Here is a 23,857-nt window from a genome sequence, read left to right on the forward strand (position 1 = left end):
TAGGGAGATCCCTGTGTGCCCTCCCAGTCATTCTGCCTCCTGAGGACCTGGGGAACGGGATGCACCAGCGGGCTTTGTAGTAATACTGCGGAACCCTGGGCCACACTTCGATGTTGGAATTAGTATTAAGAGGGTGTTTTTTTGTTGTTCAACCATCGTTGTAGAGAAAAGAACAACCCTACCCCCTTTGCGAAGTTTGGCTGGGGTGGGAGTGGGGGCGGAGCCGGGCAGGGGGCGGATTCCACAGCAGCAACTCCCTGGACGCGAGCAGGCCTCAAAGCCCCCCAGCTTCCGTGCCCCCTCGACCCTGAAACGTGGAGCTGGGTGGGGGTTCAGTATGAAGCCCCCGGACCGCCCCGCCCCTGGCCGCACTGACCGGATACTGGGGGTCATGGGGAGCATGCTGCGCGCATGCGCCCTCCCCGGGCAGGAGGGGGTAAGAATGGGGGCCCGCGGTGGGGTCGGGGGTCTTTCGGGGCCTACAGGAGGGCTGCACCCACAACTCAATTTATCCGAAAACGAGTTCTGCGGGGCAGTCGCAGGAATACATGAGTTCCATTACGAGGGCCTTAGCCCCGTTCTGGGCGACCCTTTTATAATAATGTAGATTTTGACAGGTGGGAGAAGGGGAAAGGGGAGGTCAGGGCTGCCTAGGAGGGGGCGTTCCTTACAGTGGTTCTGTCCCCGCAGCCCCCGAGGAGAAGCCCCCTAGGGTCGGGGGATACCGAGCCAGAGTCTGAACGTACGGAGGGAGATCACAGAAGGGACCGCGAAGATGAGGTCCTCGCCTGGGCTCTGCAGCCCGGTAAGAAGCTGGGGGTGGGGTGGGGCAGTTTGCTATCCTGCGCCAAGTGGCGAATTCAAAAATATTCTGCTTTTATTAGCATAAAGTTCGCATCTAATTTGCATGAGACCCATTTAATCGCAGAGACCTCCACTCTTCTCGCCCTCGAGTCCAATATGTGTCCCCCATCCCAGCCGGTACCGAGGCCCCGCAGGCAGAGTGTCCCCGCGCCCCACCCCTGGCCCCTCGCCAGCCCGGGCTCCAGGACTTCGCCTTAATTGGCGATTAGTCTTAGCTGGAGTCCCGGGGCCTGGAGGAAAGAAGGGTTCTGAGAGAGGGCGGCATCTGGGTTGTGTTCACCCACAAAAGGCTCCCCATACACGCACCCCGTACTGGGGGTCCTCTGTCCACGCGGCCGGGGACAACCCCAAACCCAGAACATCTTCGCACAGGCCAAGGCCCCATCCACCGAGTGCTCCTTCACGTCAGAGGCCAAGGGAAGACCTGGGCAGACCCTGCCGACAGGCTGAACCCCGACCCCAGCGCTCCAAAGAGCCCGCGATGCGGGAGGGAGGGGGACCCCGGGGCAGGGGAGCCCAGGCTGGGGAGGGAAAAAAGCGCTGGGGACGTGGAGTGGGAATGTGGTGGTGCCTGGGGGAGGGGCGATCCGGGCGGGAACCCGGCGCAGGCAGGAGGGGGAAGGCGATGGAGAGGGCGGAGCTGGGCCGCAGAGGCCCCGCCCCGTGGCGGCCCCGCGGCCAGGCCTGTTATTCAGCTCGCCGCTCCGCTGGGACCCGCACAGCGCCAGTAGCTCGGGGGTCGGCTCTCGCCTCCTCCCCGGCCCGGGCCTAGAGCCACCCCCAACCAGAGGCCGGAGACAGCTGGAGCCGCTGCCGCATCCCGGCCCAGCCTCCCCTACCATCCCTCCCACTTCCACTGGACATCTGGACCCTGGGCCCCCGCGCCGACAGGGTTCCGGAAACCCTCCCCGCCCAGCCCGGTGGCCGGGCCCTGCGCCTCCCTCTCTCTAGAGCCCCCCAGCCCGCCTCAAGACTAGACTTCCGCCTACCCCTGGACACCTCCACCCGGTCCCCACCCTCCCCCACTCCCACAGCCTGGACCGGGGTAGGAGGGAGGGGGGGTGTGCGCCCAGCGCCGTCCCCGCCCCGCCCCCCGTGATTCCCCCTGCATGGCCGGCCCGGGTGGGGGACGCGGGGGGGCCCGGGCGCCATGCGGGGGGGGCACAAAGGGGGTCGCTGTGCCTGTCCCCGTGTGATCCGAAAAGTGCTGGCAAAATGCGGCTGCTGCTTCGCCCGGGGGGGACGTGGTGAGTGCCAGGTCGAAAGGGCCCAGTGTTGAGTGGGGGGCGGGCTGGGGGTTCAGGGCATCTGTTTGCCCTGGCCCTTGGGATTTAGGGTTGGAGACTGTATGCGTTTTCTAGCAAAGTGGTTTCTTAAGTGATCCCTAAGGTCCCTTCTGCCTCCAAATTTGTTAGTTCAAGTTATGGAAATTGGGGAAGGGGCAGGGAACTCATCTCTTTCCCTTAGTCAAATGGGTTTGAGAAAAACCCATCCACAATCCCCTTAGGCCTAGAACCGATTATCTTTCCTCAAACCTTTTGCTAAGAATCTACTTCTGAAGAGGGACAGGGGAATGGAGGAATGAGAATGAGGTGGTTCTACAGGGGGCTTTATAAGGAATCACAGCTCTTCTGTCCCTGAGCCCAGGCCATAGATAACCCTGATGGACCCTCCTCACTGGCCTCCTCTATTGGGTCTACGCATGTGTTGGGGAGGTGGGCTGCAGAAGTATTTTCTTTTTATAGTGATTACTGCAATTGGTGGAGGAGGGGACTGGGAGTGGCAGATGGACCCAGCTCATCCTCCCCCCTTCCCAGAGAATGGTCTGTACCCATTGAAAGGGGGAGGGTTGTAGGAGAGCAGATGGCCACCCCCAGCTTCCAGTGTCTGCCCAGATGGCTGCCCCCACCCCCATATCTATGCTATGCTCAGGATATGGGGAACCTCCACATGTAACTGGGGGTTCCAGGTCTGGAGAGCCAGGTGTTTACCTTACTGTGCTTTCTCCCAGGGGTGCCCCGGTGAAATTTTCTATCCTGGGGGCAACTCAAATGAGGATGGCAAGAGAGTGAGCCCTTGGAGAGAGAGGCTGAGCATCATGGAGAGAAGACCCTGGGAGTTCCCTGGGGACCCTGAGTCTGGAGCTGGGGCAAGGTCTATCACCTCCTCTCTTTTTCCTCCCATTAGAATCCTATTCCATTGCTGGCAGTGAGGGGAGTGTATCAGCTTCTGCTGCCTCCGGTCTGGCTGCCCCCTCTGGCCCCAGCTCTGGCCTCAGCTCTGGCCCCTGTTCCCCAGGCCCCCCAGGGCCCGTCAGTGGCCTGAGGAGATGGTTGGATCATTCCAAACATTGTCTCAGTGTGGAAACTGAGGCAGACAGTCGTCAGGCGGGACCATATGAGGTGAGCAGGGAACGGCACCAAAGCATGTGGGACATCTATGAAGGACACTGGAAGAGAGGGCAGGTTGGGGCCACCCAGCTACTGTCCCTGACCTCTGACACTTGATTTCTGGCCCCCAGAACTGGATGTTGGAGCCAGCTCTAGCCACAGGAGAGGAGCTGCCGGAACTGACCTTGCTGACCACATTGTTGGACGGCCCTGGAGATAAGACGCAGGTGTGAGGACAGGCTCTGGGGAGGCTCCTTTCACTCAAGGGGCATTCATTTGCTGACCCTAGGATGTTCTTTCCTTCCAGCCACCTGAAGAGGAGGCTTTGTCCCAAGCCCCTGAGAGTGAGGCGGAACAGAAGAAGGCGGCTCTGGAAAGGAGTATGTAAGTATCCACAGCCCTTCCCTGCAGTTGCACAACTTCCAGAAGACTGTCCCTCACATTTTAGATGGCATTTCCTCCAGGGTTGGCTATGATGATGAAGGGGAGGAGGGAGGAACGGGTTGAACCAAGGATGAGCTCCGACACTGAAGTGGGGGCCTCCTCCTGCTTTCATCCTAGGTACGTCCTGAGTGAACTGGTAGAAACAGAGAAAATGTACGTGGATGACTTGGGGCAGATTGTGGAGGTAGTTCCCTTTACCCCTTCCCAGCCCCTTCTGCCTGCCTTTCCATCTGCCCAGGGCTACTTTCAGGAGGTGCCTGGGTGCTCCTCTGTCTCACCTCTCAAGTCTCCCCACTCCTGGACCTTCCTACTCTGGGGGCAGGGCGGCTCCTACCAGGGAGGGGGAGGTGAAACACACCCTGGATATGTGTACAGGAGCACCATTAAGGTGGGGAGGGGGCCACCACATGCTCCTGACCCAATCTCAACTTTCCCACAGGGTTACATGGCCACCATGGCTGCTCAGGGGGTCCCCGAAAGTCTTCGAGGCCGTGACAGGATTGTGTTTGGGAACATCCAGCAAATCTATGAGTGGCATCGAGAGTGAGTGGTGGAACCCTGACAGCTAGTTGCTGGGGAGGGGCCCTCATCTGGTTGTCCCTGTATCCCAGTATCAGCCCACTGTGACTTAAGGAATGTTTGGAGAAGTTTTGTAGGGCACACTACCAGGCAGACAGCTCGAAATTGCAGGGAGTGGGCGAGGTGGGGGTTCTGAAATGTATTTGACCTGCCCTTCTCTACCAACCCCTCCAGCTATTTCTTGCAAGAGCTACAGCGGTGTTTGAAAGATCCTGATTGGCTGGCTCAGCTATTCATCAAACACGTGAGGCTTGAGGGGGCGGGGCCGGGGCGGGGCTTAGGAATGGGCTGGGATTCTCTGGAGATGTGTCCTCCCTCCTTGCCCACCCTACTCTCTCTTAAACATTACCCCTGTTAGGAGCGCCGGCTGCATATGTATGTGGTGTACTGTCAGAATAAGCCCAAGTCAGAGCATGTGGTGTCAGAGTTTGGGGACAGCTACTTTGAGGTCAGTGGCTAAGATGTCTTGGTGGGAAGGAGGACAGAACTGGGACTTTCCAGGCTGCATAACCACCGTGTCCCTGTCCCCAGGAGCTCCGGCAGCAGCTGGGGCACCGCCTGCAGCTGAACGACCTCCTCATCAAACCTGTGCAGCGGATCATGAAATACCAGCTGCTGCTCAAGGTCAGGACCCCCTTTTTCCTGGGGGCACAGCTGGCTGGCACAGCCGTTTCATCATTCATCACCCCAGGGTTCTTAAGTTTCCCCCAGACTTCCTGAGGGCCCTCACTGGTGTCCTCAGGGGAGGATGTGAGAGCTTCTAAGGGTGTCCTCACGACCTCCCTGAGCATTTCTTCTCTCTGTCTTAGGATTTTCTCAAATATTACAATAGAGCTGGGATGGATACTGCGGAGCTAGAGGTGAGGACCCCAGATCTTCCAGGACACACCATGTGCTCCTTATCCTCCTAGTCTATCATGGGTTCCCCCAGCCCCTTGGGTGGTTTACAGCTGTCTGGTTTTTAGGGGGAGGCTGTTTGGGGTTGAGACACCGTCTGAAGAGGCAACTGGCTGAGGAGGCCTCTTTCCCAATAATGACTCTCTTCGCCCAACAATGTGCCTCCCTCACCTGTGTCCCAGCAAGCTGTGGAGGTCATGTGCTTTGTGCCCAAGCGCTGCAACGATATGATGACGCTGGGGAGATTGCGGGGATTTGAGGTACGGAGATAGGGCAAGAAACTGGAGGCCCGATGCTCTTCTGCCCCAGCGCTAGCACTCCTTATGGGGAGTTGCCTTCTCCTGGGGCTGACCCCATGGTTGGTTGGTTGGTTGGTTGAGCATGTCAGGCGAGGAAGGGAGGAGCAGAGAATTGCCCTTTTTCTTGTTCTTTTTCCAAGGCCACTATCCCTTTCGTTTCAGGGCAAACTGACTGCTCAGGGGAAGCTCTTGGGCCAGGACACTTTCTGGGTCATCGAGCCTGAGGCTGGGGGGCTGCTGTCTTCTCGAGGTCGAGAGAGGCGCGTGTTCCTCTTTGAGCAAATCATCATCTTCAGTGAAGCCCTGGGAGGAGGAGTGAGAGGTGGAACACAGCCTGGATATGTATACAAGAGCAGCATTAAGGTGAGAAGGGGGCATGAGAGAGGGCTTGGACAGAGAAGGCATGAGGCCTCTGAGAGGATGTCTCAGAGGAGCCAGAGAGGGTCTGAGGAATCTGGGGGCTGTCTCCTATCTGCCAATTCAGGTGAGCTGCCTGGGACTGGAGGGGAACCTCCAAGGTGACCCTTGCCGCTTTGCACTGACCTCCAGAGGGCCAGAGGGTGGGATCCAGCGCTATGTCCTGCAGGCTGCAGACCCTGCTATCAGTCAGGCCTGGATCAAGCATGTGGCTCAGATCTTGGAAAGCCAGCGGGACTTCCTCAACGGTGAAGCTTTCATCCTTTCTCCCTGATGTGCTGTCTCAGCCCCTTGACCTCCTGAATCCCTCCCTCACTGCCCAGTCTCCAGTACCTACCCTCTGACCATGGCCCATCCCCTTTTCTACGGCTAGCTCAAAATTTGATAGAATCCCCTAAAACCCCAAGCAATTTACATTGGCTGACAGGGAGGGAGGGCAAAGTAAGAGAATGATACAGGCCCTAGGGAAGAGACCTATCTCTGCAGTAACCCTCCTGTTCCTCTCTTTACTCCAGCATTGCAGTCACCCATTGAGTACCAGAGACGGGAGAGCCAGACCAACAGCCTGGGGCGGCCAGGAGGGCCTGGAGTGGGGAGCCCTGGGAGAATTCGGCTTGGAGATCAGGCCCAGGGCAGCACGCACACACCCATCAATGGCTCTCTCCCCTCCCTGCTGCTGTCACCCAAAGGGAAGGTGGCCAGAGCCCCCTTGCCCGTGGATAAACAGGTATGATGAAGAGAGCTCCCTCATTGTATGCATAAAAAGGGGAGAGCCTCTCTTGTTCTGGGACCCCAAGCTCGCTCCCCATTTCATTCCTTTTATCTGGTCCTTCCTACTTCCCATCCCTTACCCTTCTCCCCTCTATTTTAACTCTGGAGAAGCTGATAGTCTCAGACAGTCTAAGATATCTGGCAAGAGGAGGTGGCTTGGCTAGGGACTTAAACTGAAAAGAGAGAAGTGAGGGTAGATTTCTGGCCTTTTTAATCCTCTGACTTGAATCTTTTCTTCAGGCCCTCAGTGAGATCCCTCAGGCTCCCCATGACTCTCGTCCTATCTCTCCAACTCCAAACACCCCTCCCTGCCAAGCCAGACTTGCCAAGCTGGATGAAGATGAGCTGTAACTGGTGAAAACCATGGGGGTGGTGCTGACTCAGCTGCCTATTCCCCAAGAAGCTTCAGGGCAGTCCTTCTGGCACTGCTCCAGAATTCTTCCTTCTTGGTGTGTCTGGAGGAAGGGTGGGCAAGGCTGGGAGGGATATCAACTTGGAGGAGAGCACCTAGACCCAAGGACTTTCTTCTGCCCAAGGAACACAGTTTCCTTCAGCTCCCAGCCCTATGCATGCATCATGGTTCCCCCAAAAGGAGGATATGTGGGTGGGTGGGAGGGCTGGGGCAAGGGCCAGATAGAAATTATTGGTTTCGTTTTTTAATTTTGTTTTTCCTGTTTTCTGAAAATAAAGGTTTTGTTATATCACTGAGGCTGCTGTCTTGGCAGAGGGAAGGGGAGGCCATAGTCGGGGTAGGTGGGGTGAAGTGATATGGAAGAGACCAGTTGGCCCCAGCCATTGGAGGAGGGGGTCTGGTGAAAGGAGAAGGGGACAGGGTATAAGATAAAAGATGTTGCTATCTTTATCCCTCAACTGCAGTTGCAGCAGTTGAGGGACAAAGACTGAGGCATGGAACCACTGGAAAGCCCTAGATTATTATTATTCTCTTTTTTTTTTTTTGTAGAGTTAGGGTCTCATTATGTTGCCCAGGCTGGTCTTGAACTCCTGGGCTCAAGTGGTCCACCTGTCTTGCCCTCCCAAAGTGCTGGGATTACAGCCATGAGCCATTGCACCTGGCCAGCCCTAGATTCTTGATGTATCATCTTTACCCAGCCCTTCTTTTTCCCTACCCACCCTCTCGTCTAGACCCCACCAGAAAGCCCTATGCAGTGTGACTTCTCACCGTTCCCCCAACACCCAGATACTAAAGCACAAAATGCCAATGTACCTTTGCTTCTGAGGCTGCCATGTTCAGCTGAGGGAAGATGGGAAGGTGGAGAGGATCCTGGGGGCTGCAGCCTTTTCCTGGCACTGGGTCTCCTTATCTTTGCTCTCTGTGAGGTCATAAGCCATGTTCATAGTGAGCAGAAGGGGATTCTTCTTCAAGCCATGGACCCAAGAAGGGACAGCCCAAGGGGATCTTCGCCCCTCCCAACTTCGGGGAGAGCTGCTGGACCAGAGCGAGCCAAACATTCACGCAGCCATGTCCAGATGCTGTCCTGGGTCCTTATGCATCTCCGAGTCCACTGTATCCGTTGGTCCCTTGGGCTCAGTCACGTGCACTTGGGTTTCCTCAACAGACAATAGATTGCTGGGGTGGGAGGGTGAGGAGGAGAGCTGGAGCCTCCCTGTGGGCCCGAGGTCCCTTTGGCCGACAATAGGGGGAGGGATTCCTAAGGGGGGGACAGGACGTAGGGCCTAGATAAGACTTCTGTGGAACAATAGGAGGAATTGAAGAGGGGAGACCCACCCTCACTGCACCCCACCCCCGGGACTTTGGGGTCATGGACTGGGGGACCAGAGGATCATGGGGAGGGGTGCTGAAGATTCTTGCGAATGGAGGAGGGGATCATGGCCAACAGCAGGATTCTGGAGTTAGAATCTTTGTATTTCTTTAGGAACCATAGGTACACATGAGGTGGGTGACTGATTCCTTTGCACTTAGTTTAACCACGTATGTGCTTTTGAATGCCTACTTTGTGAACAGCATTTGCTTTTTTTTTTTTTTGAGATGGAGTCTCGCTCTGTCACCCAGGTTTGAATGCAGTGGCTCCATCTCAGCTCACTGCAACCTCCACCTCCTGGGTTCAAGCGATTATCCTGCTTCAGCCTCCCGAGTAGCTTGGGATTACAGGCAGCTGCCATTATGCCCAGCTAATTTTTGTATCTTTTAGTAGAGACAGGGTTTCACCATGTTGGTCAGGCTGGTCTCAAACTCCTGACCTCAGGTGATCCACCTGCTTCGGCCTCACAAAGTGCTGAGATTACAGACATAAGCCATTGCCCCTGGCCTGTGAAAAGCATTTGAATGTGATAAATGGTGCTTCCGTTTTTTTGGTTCCTAAGAAAAAAATTTCCTGTGGGTTCAATATTTCCCCTGAGGCCCTGAACTAGGCCCAGCCGCTCCTCACAGAGGTGTGGGTTCAGGTTCTGTCATTATCCCTGTCCAATCAATACATGTGGCTGCATTCCATGTCAGTAGGACATGAAACTGCTTCTTGGAGCCAGCTGTGCCCCATGAAGATGTGGGTCTGGGTGAGGTTCGGGATGGGTGCTGAACTTTTTGCTCTGGCTGGGAGAATGTAGCGGCTCAGGGAAGGACCCAAGAGGAACCAGCCTCTCTCTCCTCCCAAGGTGTGGATGGGGAAAGGAACCGGGAGTGAAGTGAAAAGTCTAAGGAGGGGTAAATAGCGGGTGTTTAGTGTCGGGGTGCGCTTGCCTTTCGGCTTCTCTCTCTCTAATCTCTACACATTTCCACAGCCACCCCAGAGCCAGCGATCGGATCTGGCCAAGGATGTCTGCAGAAACCCCTAACATAGAGACTCTCCCTCTCCAAGCCGCGGCTCTCGCCAGACTGGAGAAGGTCCTCAAGAGAGGATGTCCTCAGGGCCGGATTGGACCCTGCTTCGTGGGAGGCGGGACTCAGGGCTTAGCTGGCGGAGGAGTATTTAAGACGGGGCGGAGTTGGAGGTGGCCAAGGGCAAAATGAGCGGGATTCAGGGCACCAGGACCTACCCAGGCGCGGGGGACACCTCTAACCTTAAGTACCCCTTGGGAACCAGGCTCAGGGAAGCTCTCACCGAGGCTCGGTTCCATCAGCTCTTCGGGGGCGAAGAGCAGGAACCGGAGCTACCTGCAGAGCGCCGCTTTCCCCGGCTCTTCGGGCTGTGGAGGCTGCGGGCTCGCGCTTGTTCCGGGACGGGGGCGTGGCGCCTGCTACTGGCTCGGCTGCCCCCGCTGCACTGGCTGCCCCATTACCGCTGGCGGGCCTGGCTGCTCGGAGATGCGGTGGCCGGAGTGACCGTGGGCATCGTGCACGTGCCCCAGGGTGAGAGGCCTTAACAGCAGTCTGTCTGGAGCACAAGCTCTAGAGGGCTTCCGGGAGGAGGCTTAGGGAGCTGGGAATCCAGGAGCAGATGGTGGGTTCCTGCCGCTGCGGGTAGGAGAGAGGGATATGAGGCCAAGTTTGGGGTAAGGACTGTGGAGCTCCATCAGATCCCCACCCCCATCTCCCCTCATCTGCACAATCCTGCAAGAAGCCTTGGACAGGTTCTGGCTCAGAGAACTGGAGAGAGGCACAACGTCTGGCCCCCAGGACTTGGCCACAGCGTTCTTGACCTTGTCTGCCCCATGATCGCCCACTGAGGCCCATTAGCCCCTCAGTTCCCTCATGAGGCATGATTTAGCATCCTTCATGCCAGCCCCTAAGAGTCTGGGAAGGGCGTTTAAGTCCTGGAGTTTGGACAAGGCCCCCTCCCCACAGCACACCTTTCCATCCACTTCTATCCCAGGCATGGCCTTTGCTCTCCTGGCCTCCGTGCCCCCGGTGTTTGGACTCTACACTTCTTTCTTCCCCGTCCTCATCTACAGCTTGCTGGGTACTGGGAGACACCTGTCCACAGGTGAGTGACCAGGAACTTCCAATGACTCTTCTTCCCTGTGGGATGAAAATGGACAGGGGCTGTTATTTCCCTTCTTCCTCATTTCCCTGTTCACCTCTCCCATCTTCACCTCCCTCCTTGCCCAGTCCTGCCAGGAAACTGACCTAGGCAATGCTTGCTGGAGTGGGTGCAAAGAGGTGGGAGTTTACCTGAACTTTTTTCCCCTATGAAATTTGGTTAAAATGAACATCTCACGGACTTGAAAGGGGAAGAATAGGTGCATGGTCCCCAAAAGGGGCGCGCAGTAGGCAGAGAATCTGCTGGAGGGAGTAGTTTTTGCCGGCTGGTGCAGCTCTTCGCGCCACAGTCTTGACCGGGCAGCAGCCTTCTTGGAGAGCCGAGTCTGGCAGCAGCATCTCGGCCCCAGGGCGTGGAGCCTGAGCTCTTGCCCTGCCCAGGGCTGCACAGCTGGTGATGTCTGTATTTGTCCCCCGGCTGCAGGAACTTTCGCCATACTCAGCCTCATGACAGGCTCGGCCGTTGAGCGGCTGGTGCCAGAACCCCTTGTGGGGAACCTGAGCGGAACCGAGAAGGAGCAGTTGGACGCTCAGCGGGTTGGGGTAGCCGCAGCCGTGGCCTTCGGGAGCGGGGCGCTGATGGTGAGGGAGGACCCGGGGAGGATCCCGGGGGATCCCTGCTGGGGGGCCCAGGAAATTGGGCAGGGGAAGAGGGAGGGACCAGCCTTCAGCTTGGGTTCGGGAGGGCGGAGGTGCGCGGGGTTGGTTTGCTCCTCCTCTAGTTGGTGACTGCACGTCCTCTCCCCCGCAGCTGGGGATGTTCGTGCTGCAACTCGGCGTCCTGTCCACCTTTTTGTCCGAACCTGTTGTTAAGGCGCTGACCAGCGGGGTCGCGCTGCACGTGCTCGTGTCCCAGCTGCCGAGCCTCTTGGGGTTGTCCCTCCCGCGCCAGATCGGCTGCTTCTCTCTCTTCAAGGTGGGGGTGGGAGAAGAAAGGAGAAGGGGCTTCTAGAGGTCCCGGGATTAGGGAAATTCGAAAAGGGAGGAAGGACGGAGGGTGGAGGGGTAGTGTGTGACAAGGGCGCAGGAAAGGAAATTGATTGGAGCCACGTGGCTGACCGAGGGCGCTGCGGAGGTAGAAGCCCTGGTGGCACTGGGGAGAGAGGGCCTCGCTCTGGGGGGCCCGCGCCGGGGCGCATGAACCCTGGCAAGGGGCCCTCTGCTCACAGCCCCTGCCCGCAGACGCTGGCCGCCGTGCTGACTGCGCTGCCCCAGAGCAGTCCGGCCGAACTGACGATCTCGGCGCTCAGCCTGGCGCTGCTCGTGCCGGTCAAGGAATTGAACGTGAGATTCCGAGACCGGTTACCCACGCCGATCCCGGGGGAAGTCGTCATGGTGAGGATGGCCGTGCGCGCCGGTCCCCTGCCCGCACAGACCCTGCGGTCCTGTGGGAACTGGCCGCTGCCGCCCCCTGGTGGAGTGCAGAGAGGCCACGGAACAGAGGGCCAGCTCACACTCACTTTCCCTGGCCTCCTGCAGGAGGATGCTTTGACCTTCCACAGTCCCCCTCGTCACTGTCCCACGTCTCTCACGGAGCACCCCCTACACCTCTTGGAGTTCCTTCTACCATCCTAAAGCGCTCCCTTGAGGTCTTGCTGGTCACAGCACCTTCTCTGACACCTGTCCTCACCAGGGTCCTTCCCTGTAATTCACAGTGCATCTTCCTCTCCACCCTCCACTGACATTTCTCTCTCTACCCCACTAAATAAACGTTCCGTGTCTCCACAGATGCCACTATATCACTAGATATCGTCCAGCTTCCCTCTTTGGAAGGCTCAGTGGCATCTCTTCATATCCACCATCTTTGGTGGCTCCAGCGCTCTGTGGCCTCAGGCATATGTCATCCCTCTTTCCCAGCTCCACACTCCAAATCAGTTGTCAAGCCCCCATCCCAAACACATCCCTGCTCCCCCAGGTGCTGGGCTCCTGCAACCAGCTAGACCTGCATTATGGTCCTCTCTCATGGTCAGCCCCTTCTAGCTTCTGCCAGGGACCCCATCTCTTCCCATGCCTTCATTTTGCTCTCTTTCTCAGGTGCTTCTGGCCTCCGTGCTCTGCTTCACCTCTTCTCTGGACACAAGATACCATGTCCAGATAGTGGGGCTGTTGCCTGGAGGGTAAGACAGAATGAAAAGACGCCAGCTTTCTCTTCTCCCACCTCTCCCACCTAACACTTCTTATCTCCACCCCCCATTTTCTTTGCTTTCCTTATCTCACTGAAGCACCCAACTCCTCCTCACCATGGATCCCTCCCTCTCCAGATTTCCCCAACCCCTCCTCCCCAACCTGGCTGAGCTGCCCAGGATTCTGGCTGACTCGCTGCCCATCGCACTGGTTACTTTTGCGGTGTCTGCCTCCCTGGCCTCCATCTATGCAGACAAGTATAGCTACACTATTGACTCCAACCAGGTAGGACTCTGACTGTGGACCCCAACCCTCTCATTTGACTTCCCACCATGCCTTTGTCTCTCCCACTTCATCTCACTGCATCCCTCCAGGAGCTCCTGGCACATGGTGCCTCCAACCTCATCTCCTCCCTCTTCTCTTGCTTTCCCAACTCGGCTACGCTGGCCACCACCAGTCTACTGGTGGATGCTGGTGGGAAAACACAGGTAAGAGAGCATCCTTGGATGCGGAGAAAGGATGGGCTATCCAGCCAAAGTGGTGGTGCTGGAGAAACAGGTGGAAGATGGTTAGATACCCAGGTGGCACCTATATAGAGAAGACTGGGGATCTGTGAGAAAGGGTGAGCAAGGGGATGGAATTATAAATAGGAGAGATGGAAGATAACAATGTTCCAGTAAGACCTTTGTAGGCTCTAAGCACTGAAAAAGTTTATGGTGCCCCAGATATGGTTCAAAATAAAAACACAAAACTATAAAATAAACTTGAGATAAAATTATTTTTTTCACACAATGACATTGTCTTTTTAAAAGGAATATCACATATCAAAGTCTCCCCCTAATATTTTTGGTTTCCCTTACTTTGCTGGTGCCCTAAGCACGTGGTGAGCCTGCTTATAGGGTAACCCAACAGTGGCTTTTAAGGTGGAGGTGGGCTGCAAAACTGGGGAACTTGAACCACAGACATCTACAGGGAGACTGGTGAATAATGGGCATTTAATTAATTGGGGGGAGGGGAGGATTAGATGTGAACGGCAGAATATTAAGAAGGGGGATGTGTGGAAGGAGATTTGGGAGAAGGGAGACTTCCGAGGAAGATAAGGCAGAGTGGGCAGGGAGACCAGCTCTCATGTGGGGGTGGGAGACTCCCTTCCTTTTTTTGCTCCCGTCCCTCCTTCCCTCTAGCTGGCAGGCCTCTTCTCCTGCATAGTGGTCCTGTCAGTGCTGCTGTGGCTGGGGCCCTTCTTTTACTATCTGCCCAAGGTAAGGAGCAGAGGAGGCATGAGCATGGCTGGGAGGGGTGGCTGTATTCCAGGACATCGAGGTAGTCAGCCCACCTTCTCTGCCTCAAGGCTGTCCTGGCTTGCATCAACATCTCCAGCATGCGGCAGATGTTCTTCCAGATGCAGGAACTTCCACAACTATGGCACATCAGTCGTGTGGACTTTGTGAGAAATGCCATTACCCCCAGATGGCCCCCTCCCATCTTCTTAGCATCCCCAGCCTCTGCCCTGAACCAAAGCTAACTGTCCTGGTCCTAAGTTCTGCAACCCACCCACTCCCCCAACAAATGTAACTCCTAATACGCTTTACTCACAGGCAAGGGAGAGGATGGGGTTTGAACCCCTTGGACCTGAATATTTGTAACTTCCCAACTGGTGCAGGTCATTACATTTGGTGTGTGTCCCATTGAATCAACCTGTTCTTTCCCTCTGTCATGCTTTCTGCTTCTTCCTGGGTCATCTCTCCCCATCACTTGCCTTGGTAATCACAGCCCTGGATCTCTTTCCCCAGCAGTGATGGCTTGCCTTTTCTTTTGGGCAATCCACCCTTATCCCTGTCCTGCAGGCTGTGTGGATGGTCACCTGGGTGGCTGTAGTGACCCTGAATGTGGATTTGGGCCTGGCTGTGGGTGTTGTCTTCTCCATGATGACTGTGGTCTGCCGCACCCGGAGGTGGGCATAGAGATGAGTGGAGTTGAGGTCAGGGCAGGGGAGAGAATGAGGTGCTTGGGGTGACTCTCCAGCCAGGACAGGCTAAGCTGGAAATCTGGCCCCACCTTCTTCCCTAGGGTGCAGTGCCTGGCACTTGGACAGGCGGAGGGAACAGAGCTCTACAGGCCACTCAGAGGAAGCCACAAGGTGGGTGGGCTGCAGCCAAAGAAGGAAAGGAAGATTAGCCCCAGATGTTTCTCTGACCCTCTGACCTCTTAGCTCCTCCAGGTCCCAGGGCTCTGCATCCTGAGCTATCCAACACCACTGTACTTTGGGACCCGTGGGCAGTTTCGCCGCAACCTGGAGTGGCACCTGGGGCTTGGAGAAGGAGAAAAGGTGAGGGAGCTTGGTTTAGGAGGAATGTGGATCCTTGGGGAGTGGGAGGCAGGTGGGCGTTCTGAGGGGGATCCTTGTGCTCAAGGGGTGCATGTTCATGCTGTGTCTCGGTTGTGGTGACTGCCCTTCTTTACTCATAGGAGACTTCAAAGCCAGATGGCCCAACTGTTGCAGGTAAGATGGGGTGACAAGAAGGAAGATTTGGGCATGTTGCATGGTGGCACCTGGGTACTCCTGTCTTCTCCCATTCTAGTTGCTGAGCCTGTCAGGGTGGTGGTCCTAGACTTCAGTGGTGTCACCTTTGCAGATGCTGCTGGGGCCAGAGAAGTGGTGCAGGTGAGGGAGAGGGCAGGTTGAGGAGAAACCCCTTAGCATCTCACTCATACCCTCTGATCTTAACCCCTTTGCCCCATCCCTGCAGCTGGCCAGCCGATGTCGAGATGCTAGGATCCGCCTCCTCCTGGCTCAGTGTAATGGTGAGATGTGTGAAGAGCGGGACCCAGTGTCTGGGCAATGACTGGACACCTGCGGGAGGGAAAAGGACCCAGTGTGGACTTAGGGTCTCAGAGCCTGACACCCTCCCCACATAGCCTCGGTGCTGGGGACACTGACTCGGGCAGGACTCCTGGACAGGGTGACCCCAGATCAGCTGTTTGTGAGTGTGCAGGATGCAGCTGCTTATGCCCTGGGGAGCCTGGTAAGGGGCAGTAGCACCAGGAGCGAGAGCCGGGAGGCACTGGGCTGCGGCAAGTGAGGCAGGGGTAAGTGGCTGGAGACTCAGGGAGAGGGGTTTGGGAAAGGGTCTGCGGAGGAAGATCAAGAAGAAAAGGGTGGGGATGGAATGAATAGTGGACTGAAGACCAACTCAGGGAGCCCAGGCTGAGCTATGGGTGAGGAACTGAAGAACTCAGATCCCTAAGCAGGTGGGGTACCCCTGAGAGGACTGCCACATTTCATCAAGGGAGAGGGTGCCTAATCTATTCCTGACATGTCTCCTCTCGTCTCCAGGAGCTCACTGACCCAAAGATTTGCACAGTGTGGGTCTGACCTCATCATGTGGAGTGCAGAGGGCCCCGATGACATGTGTGTGATGAGGACCATGACCTTGAGCTCCCTTACCTAACGTAACTAATAAAATGAAGCTGAGAGCTTTGGAATCCAGGAAGTGAGTCTAGGTGTTTGCACAGGGACTTTGGTGCTCCGTCTTTTGTGCCCACAGCATTGCAGAGACACAACTAAGAATGGCTTTCACCATGTGTTCGCTGGCCCTCACCCCAGCCCCAGTGCCACAAGTTATCTCTGTGAGGGTGGGGCTGGAGCAGGTACACAGGGTACTGGATCTGAAGATGCGGGTGAGGGGTAGTCTTGGGATTATGTGTTGGGGAACTTCCCCACCCCCTCAGTCCCAAGAAGATGAGAGGACAGTGTTTCCACCTTAGGTTCTTAAGAGTCCCCCTGGGCTCTTTGGCACTTGGAAAGTGATCCCCCCATTTCCTGCCCCATGAGAATGGGGAGGGGGAGGACTTGGCACTGGCTGTGGGAGAGGTTATGGCTCCACCAGGCCTCTGGGCACTCGAAAAAGGAGGGGTGTCACCAGGACAACCCCTATTGGGCATAAGGTTCTGAAAAAGAAGAGTGAGGAACTAGAGGCTCAGGGACTGCCAGTAGAGTGCTCACAGGGTGGGTGGGGTTTGTTGGAAATTCCTGGCAGGGACAAGGAGGCAGGCCCAGCCTGAGAGTCAGAAATCCCCTGCGGGCCATCACTGGGAGGTCATGCACTGCAGCCGGTGTTTGAAGAAGAGCAGCCGGTGTTTGGCCATCTGGCTCTCATCCAATGATCCTGGATAACGGTACCGGGCATAAGTCTCTGCCCCGGCATCCCTTGATGTCCAAGGCAGCTTCAATTTGGATGCATGATCCACCACGACGTCGGAGCAGGAGCCAACCCGAAGGGAACCAAGCCCATCCAAGAAGAATTCTGGGGGTGGAGGGGAGTACACAGTGAGGGATCCCAAGGGTGCAGAAGGCCGACCGGTAAGGGAGAACTCTCAAATTTAGGGTGTGGAAAGTGTGTGTGCAAAGGCTTGTTTCTAAGGACCTTGAGCAAGTAAATCAACTCCCTGGGTCTCAGTTTTACTCTTGTGTAAATGGAGTCAATATACTTGTGCTTTGAAAATGGAAAAACCTACCCCCACTCCCAGAGGTTAAATAAACGCCAGATGGGTTGCACCGACTATGGTCTGAACTAGGGGAAACGCTGGGAGTAGAGTAGGGGTGGCGGGAACAGTGACGGGGAAGCTTACGCGGGCGGGGAGGAAGGGCCCAGCGGTTGTGCTGGGAATAGAGATTTAAAGGGTATGCGGGGCTGGGAGAGGGTGGGAGCTCTGTCTGTCGTCCAGGTGCAGGTCTTGGTAAATCATTGCAGAACTGTTCTAGGGTTCCCGGTGGCGGCTGGGCGCGGGTGCAGCCTAGGAGAGGCGGGTGCGCCAGCTCCCTGTGGGGTTCCTGCCAGGGTCGACCGGGAGGGGGCGCCACTCACCCAGATGAGCCACGCGGCTGAGGCGGGGGTCGAAGCCGACCTCGCGCACCTTGTCAGTCCGCGCCAGGAAGAAGTTAACCACGCCGTCGGTAACCACGCAGCCTGGGAAGCCGACGAGCTCATGGTGGAAGCCGCGCCTTTGCCGGAGGCAGTTCCCGAGGCCTGGGGCGCCGGGCTCCACGCTCAGCAGCTGCCGGTAAGTGGTGGCGAAGCCGGAGATCTCGCGCACCGCGCCCCCCACCTGCAGGGAGAGGGAGGCTGGCTCCAGGCAGCCGGGGATCGGGCACCCGAAGGGGGCAAGGTCTGCGCTCCGGTGCCTTCGGGGGTACCCCTGCCCCATCCTCTTCCGCTTCACCCCTGCAAGACCCAGCCAGTCCCCAGGCCCCACTTCGTGGTCCTCTCTCTGTCCCAGGGCTCGCCGTTCCTGGCCACAGCGTCCCCGCTGTGGCCTTAGCCTGTTCAAGGCCCTTCTCCACCCCCACATCCTACGGCGCCTGCCCTACCAGGTCCAGGGGCGTCCGCTCCAGCACGTCCACAAGCCTCTCCAGCCGCGTCCGCGCGGTGAAGACGAAGTCGTCGTCCACCCACAGCACGTACTTGGTGGTTACTTGGGACACCGCCAGGTTCCGGCCTGCGAACCAGCCCTGGCGGAAAGGTGTGTGTGGTTGGGGAGGCTGCAGAAATAGGACATGGTCCTCTGCCACCTTTCTTTCTCTCCCCCGACCCTTCTCAGCTTGTATTCTTCTCCAGACTTTTGAGTGCTTTCGAATTGCCAGAAGCTAGGTAAAAAAAAATGCAGATCCCCCACAGAGGTTCCAAGTCAGTGGTCTCGGAATGCGTTTAATTTCTGTGTGCATTTATTTATTCATTCATCAGCTATTTTATTGAATGCCATTATGCACTAAGCACCATTCTAAGAATGCAGAGAGAATTTCCTGCTCCCACGAAGCTTACATTCCAGGAATCCTCATGCTTAACAGGCACCCCATGATTCTGAGGCAGGTGGTCCTCGAATCACTACCCTGGAGGCTGCAGATTGAGGGCGCACCCACTGCGGGAGTCCTCTGGCCTGCCGTTCAGCCTGCTAGCTGCACACCTTGCCGAAGGGCATGAGATAGTGTTCCACGTAGGGGCCACTAACGCGCTCTGGCTTGTCGCTGTCGTCGGCGATGACCACGGTAACCGTTGGGTAGAAGCGGCGGATACTGGTGATGAGAGCCCGTAGCCGATCATAACGGAGGAAGGTCTTGGTGGCAATCGTGACTAGAGCGCTGATGTTGTACTGGGCTGAGATTGAGGGCACAGGGTTGGGTGCAGACAAGGCGAGTTGGGAGAGGGGAACAGGTAGATATCCCCTCCCAGGACTGCCCTCTCTCTACTTGCTCCCCACCAACGCTGGATCTAGTATGTCCCTGCCCCTACCAGCCTCACCTCCCTGGGGTGGAGACCCAGGTGGGTACAGCCGAGGGTTGGGTGGGTGTCTTATGCGGATGGTGAAAGCAGCCTCATGTCCCTCAGTGGAGAACCGGACTGGGAAGAAAGCACATGGCGTTTGACCCTGAAGGGTGGGGCAACATTCTGTTTTCAGCCAATCAATATTTAAGTGCCTACTCTGTGTCCCACCTTTCTAGGCCTTGGTGGAAAAAAACACAAGGTTCATACCTTCATGGAACTTACATTCTAATGGGTAGGAGAAAAACAATAAAGAAAATTTTAAGTAAAAGCTAACCTTTATTGAGCACTTACTATGTGCCAGACCTGTTAAAAATTACCTTAAATATATGAACTCATTTTATCCTCATGATAGCCCTATTAAGTAGATTCCTACAACAGAAAAAGAAGCTGAGACACAGAAAAGTAACTTGCCACATTTACACAACTATTAAGCAACAAAACTGATAGCAACCTAGTCAGTCTGGTGCCAGGCTAAGTAAATTAAAAAATTCAGATACTGGTAAGTATTGAATGGAAAATAAGACAAATAAGTAATGTAATAGCGAAGAGGAGACATTTGAGCTGAGATCTAAACACCAAGGAGCCAGTCTGCAAAAATCTGGGGAAGAGCATTCCGGGCTGAGAAAACCGCAAGTGCAAAGGCCCTAAGGTCGAAGCAAACTTAGTGCAACAAACCAGCTTTGGGGAGAAGCAGGAGGGCTTTTAGGCCCCTTTTGCTGGAAGAGAAATGGGAACTCAGGAAAGTAAAGGGCTTTGCCCTCTAGTAAGGGGTGGGTTGGAAATATAGTCTTCTAACTCCTTAGACAGGTCTCTTCCTGGGGCCCCCATGGTTGGCCTAAAGGGGAGACACACCCAAAGCTCGGGTTTCCCTCTGGCCTGCTCCAGCCCCAGATGAACAAAGGCCCCTTTTCTCCCTCTCTGGCCCTGCTGCTCCAGTTGAAGCACTCATTGTGTGGCAGGACAGCTCTGGCCATAGACCAGATGCCTCCCATGCCCTCTGCCATTTGCCCACTCCAGCCTTTCTGGTTCTTCTCTGTTTGTCTAGCCTGCCCCTCTCCCCACCCAGGCCTCGCACCTGTGTCTGCTGTGTTGGTCTGGTAGCTTCGGCTGCTGTAAGTGACCAGTTGTAGTTGCCTGTTGAGTTGGTCCAGCCCTCGGCTGACAAGGGTGAGATCTGCCTGCCCCTCTCCAATGAGAGTCACTCCAGTCACTTCCCCTGCCACGTCCCAGGTACCTAGGGAGGCAGTCAGGTTTACCTAGGAGGGGATTGGAGAGTGCAGGGTTAGGCCCCAGACCCAATTCTTGCCTCCCTGATTCGTCCATCCTTCCCTTAGTAGCCCTGCCTCCTTCTCAGCATTCTTGATGCCTACTTGGCCTCCTTGCCTTCCTGTTTTCTCTCACCTGGTATACCTCCTGACCAGAAGCTGCCTGAAGGCTCAGCCCTAGGAGAAAGGAGGCGGGGATCAGAATCACATAGGCAGCCCTGAATTCTTTCTCATTTTCTCTCCCTGCTGTCACCACACACAATAGAGAACTTTCTACCCATTCTTCTTATTGAGGCCTCAGCAGGGCACACTGTAACATAGCCTACAGTGACTGATTTTTGAACCCTTCCCATCAAAGGTTGCCCTATGGCCTGCCCTGCCCACCACCTAACCAATGGTTAGTCAGAAAAGAATAGATTCTTTCCCCCAAAACTCCCCAGTTACAGTCTTCTGAAATTCCTAGAGTCCCTTCCGTCCTCACCTCCCACCTCCTAAGCCCCCTTTTGAGCTTAAGTTCCTTTTTCATCAGAGGTTCCCACCTCCCATTCCAATCATCTCCCATTCTTCCCCACCCAGCCTCGGGCTCTGCCACCCCCACTGTGGCTGAGGTCATCCTCTGGGACCCTCCTCCCTACCTGGCACCAAGATGCTCCTGAGGGGCTGAACTTCCACACCTTGTAGGGGGTACTGGAGCGGGGAGTTGGCAGGGGCTATGAGCAGTTGGTCAGCTGGGGACTGGCTCCTGGCAGTGGAGGAAGGAGAGGACAGAGCAGAGTCAGGGGGAGAGGGGGAGAGGGTCTCTCCCTCCCGGCGCAATCACTGCTCTCCCCCTGTGGAGTCATGCCCTTCTTTCAAGCTGGTACCTTGACAGAAAGGCCTGGAACTCCTGCTCTCTTGTGGCAGAGGCAGCGCTCAGCTCTGCAGGGTCAAAGGCCTTGGTGAGGTCAATGGCTCGGACTTGTTTCTGGAAGGGGAGGGGGAGGCCCCCCCCACTGGACTCACAACTGCAGTTGTTCCAAGCCAGCAGCCTGAAGGGAGTAGTAAGGGTCATCAGACCCAGCTACACAGCTCCATTCATCCCATAAACACTGACACAGCACCCCACACCTTGGCCCTGAAATTCTGTCCATCTAGGATCCATCCCCTTAGACGTTGCCCTTCAAATAGTACTCGGGAGGGGGACCAAGAATCGGACGACCTAGCCCCTAAATCTGGATTTTAGAGTTGTAGGACAGGGCCAATTACTAGGATTTCAGGAGCTGCCTACCCACCAACCAGCAGCCCACCTGGGGTCTCTTCTCATACCTGAATCAGGACCTCAGGGAGTCTTTCAGGGCCCTCCCTTGACTGCACAACCTCCCACGCCCATCCCCATCCTCATCCCCATGGCAAGGTTCAGGGAGAACAGATTTTCCTCAGCCCAAGCCTCAGCAGCCTCCCACTTCCACCTCCCACTTCACTCCACACAACCCGTTAGGAGAACGCAGGCATCTGAGCCCAGCAGTGGAGGAAACAAAAGCCCCCAGACCACCCCCAGCGAGCGCCGCGCTGCGCCGCCGCGGTCGGCACTCACCTCACTACTTGCTCCTTGATCCTGACCGGGATGTGTGCGTAGCGGGGCTCAGGAGCAAGATCTGGCAGCTCGGGCCTGCGGGGGCTCTGCGGGGGCGCCCACGGCGCAAGAGGTGCCTGGAGGCCGGGCGCGTCCCGGGTGCTCGCGTACAGGAGCCCCAGCGAGGCGCAGGCGACCAGAAGGACCAGCGCGCACAGGGCCCGGCGGCCCAGCCACATCCTAGGTGGGGGTAGGGTGGAAAGTGAGAAAGGGAGGGAAGAAGGGAGGGCAAGGGATGGGGCCCTTGGCCCCCGCGTCCTCAGAGGCTCCTGCCGGCTCCCAAGAGCGCTCTCCACTCCACACATCGCGCTAGGATATGCACTGCCAGCCGCGGTTTTCCCGGTGCCCTTCCCCTCACTTCTCAGGCCCCAGGGTCTCCCGGCCTCCTTTCTTCTCGCCCTCTCCCGCATCTCGGTTTCCTCTCACACCCGAGGCCTGGCATCTTAATGCTGAAGACATTTGGATGCCGCGGTTTCGACGCGGCCGTGCGTGAGCTTTGGAAAAGCCCCGCTCTATTAGGGCAGTGGCAGTCCCGAAGCCCGCAGCCCGCCCCGGCCGGCGCGCCCCCCACTCCTCAATCCGAGCATCACCTGGGCTGGGGTGGGCTGCGGAGGGCGGCTCCACACCTAGCCTGTCAGGAAAAAATGCAGAATCACGCCCGTGCTGGCGGGCGCCCCCGGTGGAGGTGACCCGACGAGTGGCCTCGGGAAGCGGCGCGGGGAACAGGGTGGACCGGGAAGCGCGCCTCCTCCCTCCTCCTGCTCCGCCCCTCATCCCCCCGCCTCGGGCACTGACCTGTCTAATGCTCTAAGGCAGCGGCAAAATTTCGGTCCAGGCTGTGCCGGCTCTCAGCCCCCGCCTGAGGGTCCTCATGGGGCTAGGGGCTGATCGATGGGGGAGCTGGGCGTGAGCCTGAGGGTGTGGGGGACCCTCCTGCCTCTGGAGCGCGCCCGACCCCTCCCGCCTTGGAACTCTCGGGGCTTTTGTGGAGCGCGGCTCGGTGGTGGTTCTGGGCGTTTCCTGCCCGGGGGCGGTTGGCGGGGCGCGAGGACCAAGTTAAGAATCCGTTGCACCCCGGCCCCGGGGGCAAAACCGGGGATCCCTGGCTCCGTGTCCCACTGGCAGCGCGGGGAGGGCTCTGGCGGCCTCCCGGCTCTTCGCACCGCAGCGCCGCGCGGTTAGGCTCCCGGCTGGTTGCGGCTGCTTCGGCTCCGCGCGGGGAATGCGAGCGCCCCGGCGCCTTCTAGTGGGCGCGGAGGAAACTGCGAGGACGAGTAGCAGACGCGGGAAGGTCCTCGCTCACAACCCCCAGCCCTTAGCCTCCAAACCCTGGCATCTCAACCGCCTGCTCCCAAGACCAGCCATTCCGTTGCCTGCTCGTTCTGAGCTTGTAAGGCAAGGATGGGCAAATAAGGGCTTTGGGAGGAGGTAGGGCGGGGGCGTGCTAAAACCCACGTTAAGTTTGAATGTTAGGGTGAAGATAAAAGAAACAACCCCTGGAAAATAAACGCTCTGCCTGGCTAACAAAGACTGATGCACAGCCTCCCTCTCCCCCTCCTCCCCCGCCCTGCCCCCCATTATTTAACAGACACTCAAGAGATACACACTGGGTAATTCAAGGGCCTATTTCCCCGAACTGCCGCTTGGTGCAACCTTGCAGGAGGAAGGGAACCCCAGAGAGGCCAGATTGGCGGTAGTTCTGCCTGGAAGCCTTAGGTCATAGACAGCCTGATACTTCACACTGCTGAGAATCAGAGTTCTGTGGCTTCATGGTTCTAATAAAAGATGCATCAAGATTCAATAGGAAAAAAGGACATAATAAGAAATATAGAACATTATGAAAATATGTGTGTGTGTGTGGTGGATTTTTGAATGAATGAATTTTATACAAATAAATGACTAAAATCAGCTGGGGGA

The 23,857-nt window shown here is 56.8% G+C and overlaps 3 protein-coding genes and 1 long non-coding RNA gene across 15 annotated transcripts; 2 read left to right on the forward strand and 2 right to left on the reverse strand.

The window, feature by feature from the left end:
* The first annotated feature begins 235 nt into the window (after positions 1–235).
* On the forward strand, positions 236–7,365 carry ARHGEF25 (Rho guanine nucleotide exchange factor 25). 8 transcript variants are annotated; one of them, XM_073020896.1, is made up of 18 exons: positions 500–617; positions 691–805; positions 1,237–2,111; positions 2,876–3,018; positions 3,163–3,266; positions 3,386–3,481; positions 3,562–3,638; positions 3,816–3,882; positions 4,138–4,241; positions 4,452–4,521; positions 4,636–4,725; positions 4,809–4,901; positions 5,087–5,137; positions 5,357–5,434; positions 5,636–5,836; positions 5,958–6,138; positions 6,406–6,617; positions 6,902–7,365. In XM_073020896.1, the coding sequence occupies exons 6-18, from the start codon at positions 3,392–3,394 to the stop codon at positions 7,010–7,012; spliced, it is 1,425 nt and encodes a 474-aa protein (XP_072876997.1). In that variant the 5' UTR covers positions 500–617; positions 691–805; positions 1,237–2,111; positions 2,876–3,018; positions 3,163–3,266; positions 3,386–3,391; the 3' UTR covers positions 7,013–7,365. The 8 variants fall into 8 exon arrangements, with proteins under 8 accessions (XP_008002001.3, XP_008002002.3, XP_072876996.1 ...); XM_008003811.3 differs by lacking the exon at positions 2,876–3,018 and having other exon boundaries at positions 498–617; positions 3,052–3,266; XM_073020895.1 differs by lacking the exon at positions 2,876–3,018 and having other exon boundaries at positions 498–617.
* A 1,163-nt stretch (positions 7,366–8,528) lies between these two features.
* LOC140712775 (uncharacterized) lies at positions 8,529–12,012 on the reverse strand. The gene is made up of 4 exons (XR_012094525.1): positions 10,749–12,012; positions 9,739–10,595; positions 8,850–8,949; positions 8,529–8,739 (listed from the first exon to the last, which is right to left on the reverse strand). It is a non-coding gene; the product is annotated as an uncharacterized lncRNA (long non-coding RNA).
* LOC103238577 (putative solute carrier family 26 member 10P) lies at positions 9,638–16,184 on the forward strand. 3 transcript variants are annotated; one of them, XM_073020894.1, is made up of 17 exons: positions 9,638–9,986; positions 10,450–10,560; positions 11,041–11,198; positions 11,368–11,532; positions 11,799–11,951; positions 12,651–12,733; positions 12,878–13,025; positions 13,115–13,228; positions 13,925–14,002; positions 14,092–14,187; positions 14,588–14,694; positions 14,811–14,880; positions 14,953–15,069; positions 15,210–15,243; positions 15,323–15,405; positions 15,491–15,545; positions 16,078–16,184. In XM_073020894.1, the coding sequence occupies exons 1-17, from the start codon at positions 9,644–9,646 to the stop codon at positions 16,086–16,088; spliced, it is 1,926 nt and encodes a 641-aa protein (XP_072876995.1). In that variant the 5' UTR covers positions 9,638–9,643; the 3' UTR covers positions 16,089–16,184. The 3 variants fall into 3 exon arrangements, with proteins under 3 accessions (XP_072876995.1, XP_072876994.1, XP_008001995.1); XM_073020893.1 differs by lacking the exon at positions 16,078–16,184 and adding an exon at positions 15,719–15,826; XM_008003804.3 differs by lacking the exon at positions 16,078–16,184 and adding an exon at positions 15,660–15,823.
* B4GALNT1 (beta-1,4-N-acetyl-galactosaminyltransferase 1) lies at positions 13,505–23,211 on the reverse strand. 3 transcript variants are annotated; one of them, XM_008003802.3, is made up of 11 exons: positions 22,736–23,211; positions 21,902–22,120; positions 21,192–21,356; positions 20,964–21,070; positions 20,465–20,505; positions 20,139–20,319; positions 19,040–19,138; positions 18,705–18,895; positions 18,112–18,252; positions 17,609–17,849; positions 13,505–17,047 (listed from the first exon to the last, which is right to left on the reverse strand). In XM_008003802.3, the coding sequence occupies exons 2-11, from the start codon at positions 22,117–22,119 to the stop codon at positions 16,830–16,832; spliced, it is 1,602 nt and encodes a 533-aa protein (XP_008001993.1). In that variant the 5' UTR covers position 22,120; positions 22,736–23,211; the 3' UTR covers positions 13,505–16,829. The 3 variants fall into 3 exon arrangements, 2 of the variants coding, with proteins under 2 accessions (XP_008001993.1, XP_072876998.1); XM_073020897.1 differs by lacking the exon at positions 22,736–23,211 and adding an exon at positions 22,531–22,670; XR_012094522.1 differs by lacking the exon at positions 22,736–23,211 and having other exon boundaries at positions 15,293–15,594; positions 16,747–17,047; positions 21,902–22,139.
* Between the last annotated feature and the right edge of the window lie 646 nt (positions 23,212–23,857).

The sequence above is a fragment of the Chlorocebus sabaeus genome, chromosome 11 (assembly GCF_047675955.1).
Source record: "Chlorocebus sabaeus isolate Y175 chromosome 11, mChlSab1.0.hap1, whole genome shotgun sequence".
NCBI classification, from domain to species: domain Eukaryota; kingdom Metazoa; phylum Chordata; class Mammalia; order Primates; family Cercopithecidae; genus Chlorocebus; species Chlorocebus sabaeus.

What these genes read in the sequence shown, in the direction of transcription:
- B4GALNT1 (XM_008003802.3), bottom strand. Translation starts at nt 22,119, where the DNA reads ATGTGGCTGGGCCGCCGGGCCCTGTGCGCGCTGGTCCTTCTGGTCGCC. An exon ending in ATCTCATGCCCTTCGGCAAG is followed by an intron (nt 18,253 to 18,704) that starts GTGTGCAGCTAG and finishes CCTTTCCGCCAG; the next exon opens with GGCTGGTTCGCAGGCCGGAA. An exon ending in AGCGGACGCCCCTGGACCTG is followed by an intron (nt 17,850 to 18,111) that starts GTAGGGCAGGCG and finishes CTCTCCCTGCAG; the next exon opens with GTGGGGGGCGCGGTGCGCGA.
- LOC103238577 (XM_008003804.3), top strand. Translation starts at nt 9,644, where the DNA reads ATGAGCGGGATTCAGGGCACCAGGACCTACCCAGGCGCGGGGGACACC. An exon ending in ACACTATTGACTCCAACCAG is followed by an intron (nt 13,026 to 13,114) that starts GTAGGACTCTGA and finishes GCATCCCTCCAG; the next exon opens with GAGCTCCTGGCACATGGTGC. An exon ending in GTGGTCTGCCGCACCCGGAG is followed by an intron (nt 14,695 to 14,810) that starts GTGGGCATAGAG and finishes CTTCTTCCCTAG; the next exon opens with GGTGCAGTGCCTGGCACTTG.
- ARHGEF25 (XM_008003810.3), top strand. Translation starts at nt 338, where the DNA reads ATGAAGCCCCCGGACCGCCCCGCCCCTGGCCGCACTGACCGGATACTG. An exon ending in GCGGCTCTGGAAAGGAGTAT is followed by an intron (nt 3,639 to 3,815) that starts GTAAGTATCCAC and finishes CTTTCATCCTAG; the next exon opens with GTACGTCCTGAGTGAACTGG. An exon ending in ACTTGGGGCAGATTGTGGAG is followed by an intron (nt 3,883 to 4,137) that starts GTAGTTCCCTTT and finishes ACTTTCCCACAG; the next exon opens with GGTTACATGGCCACCATGGC.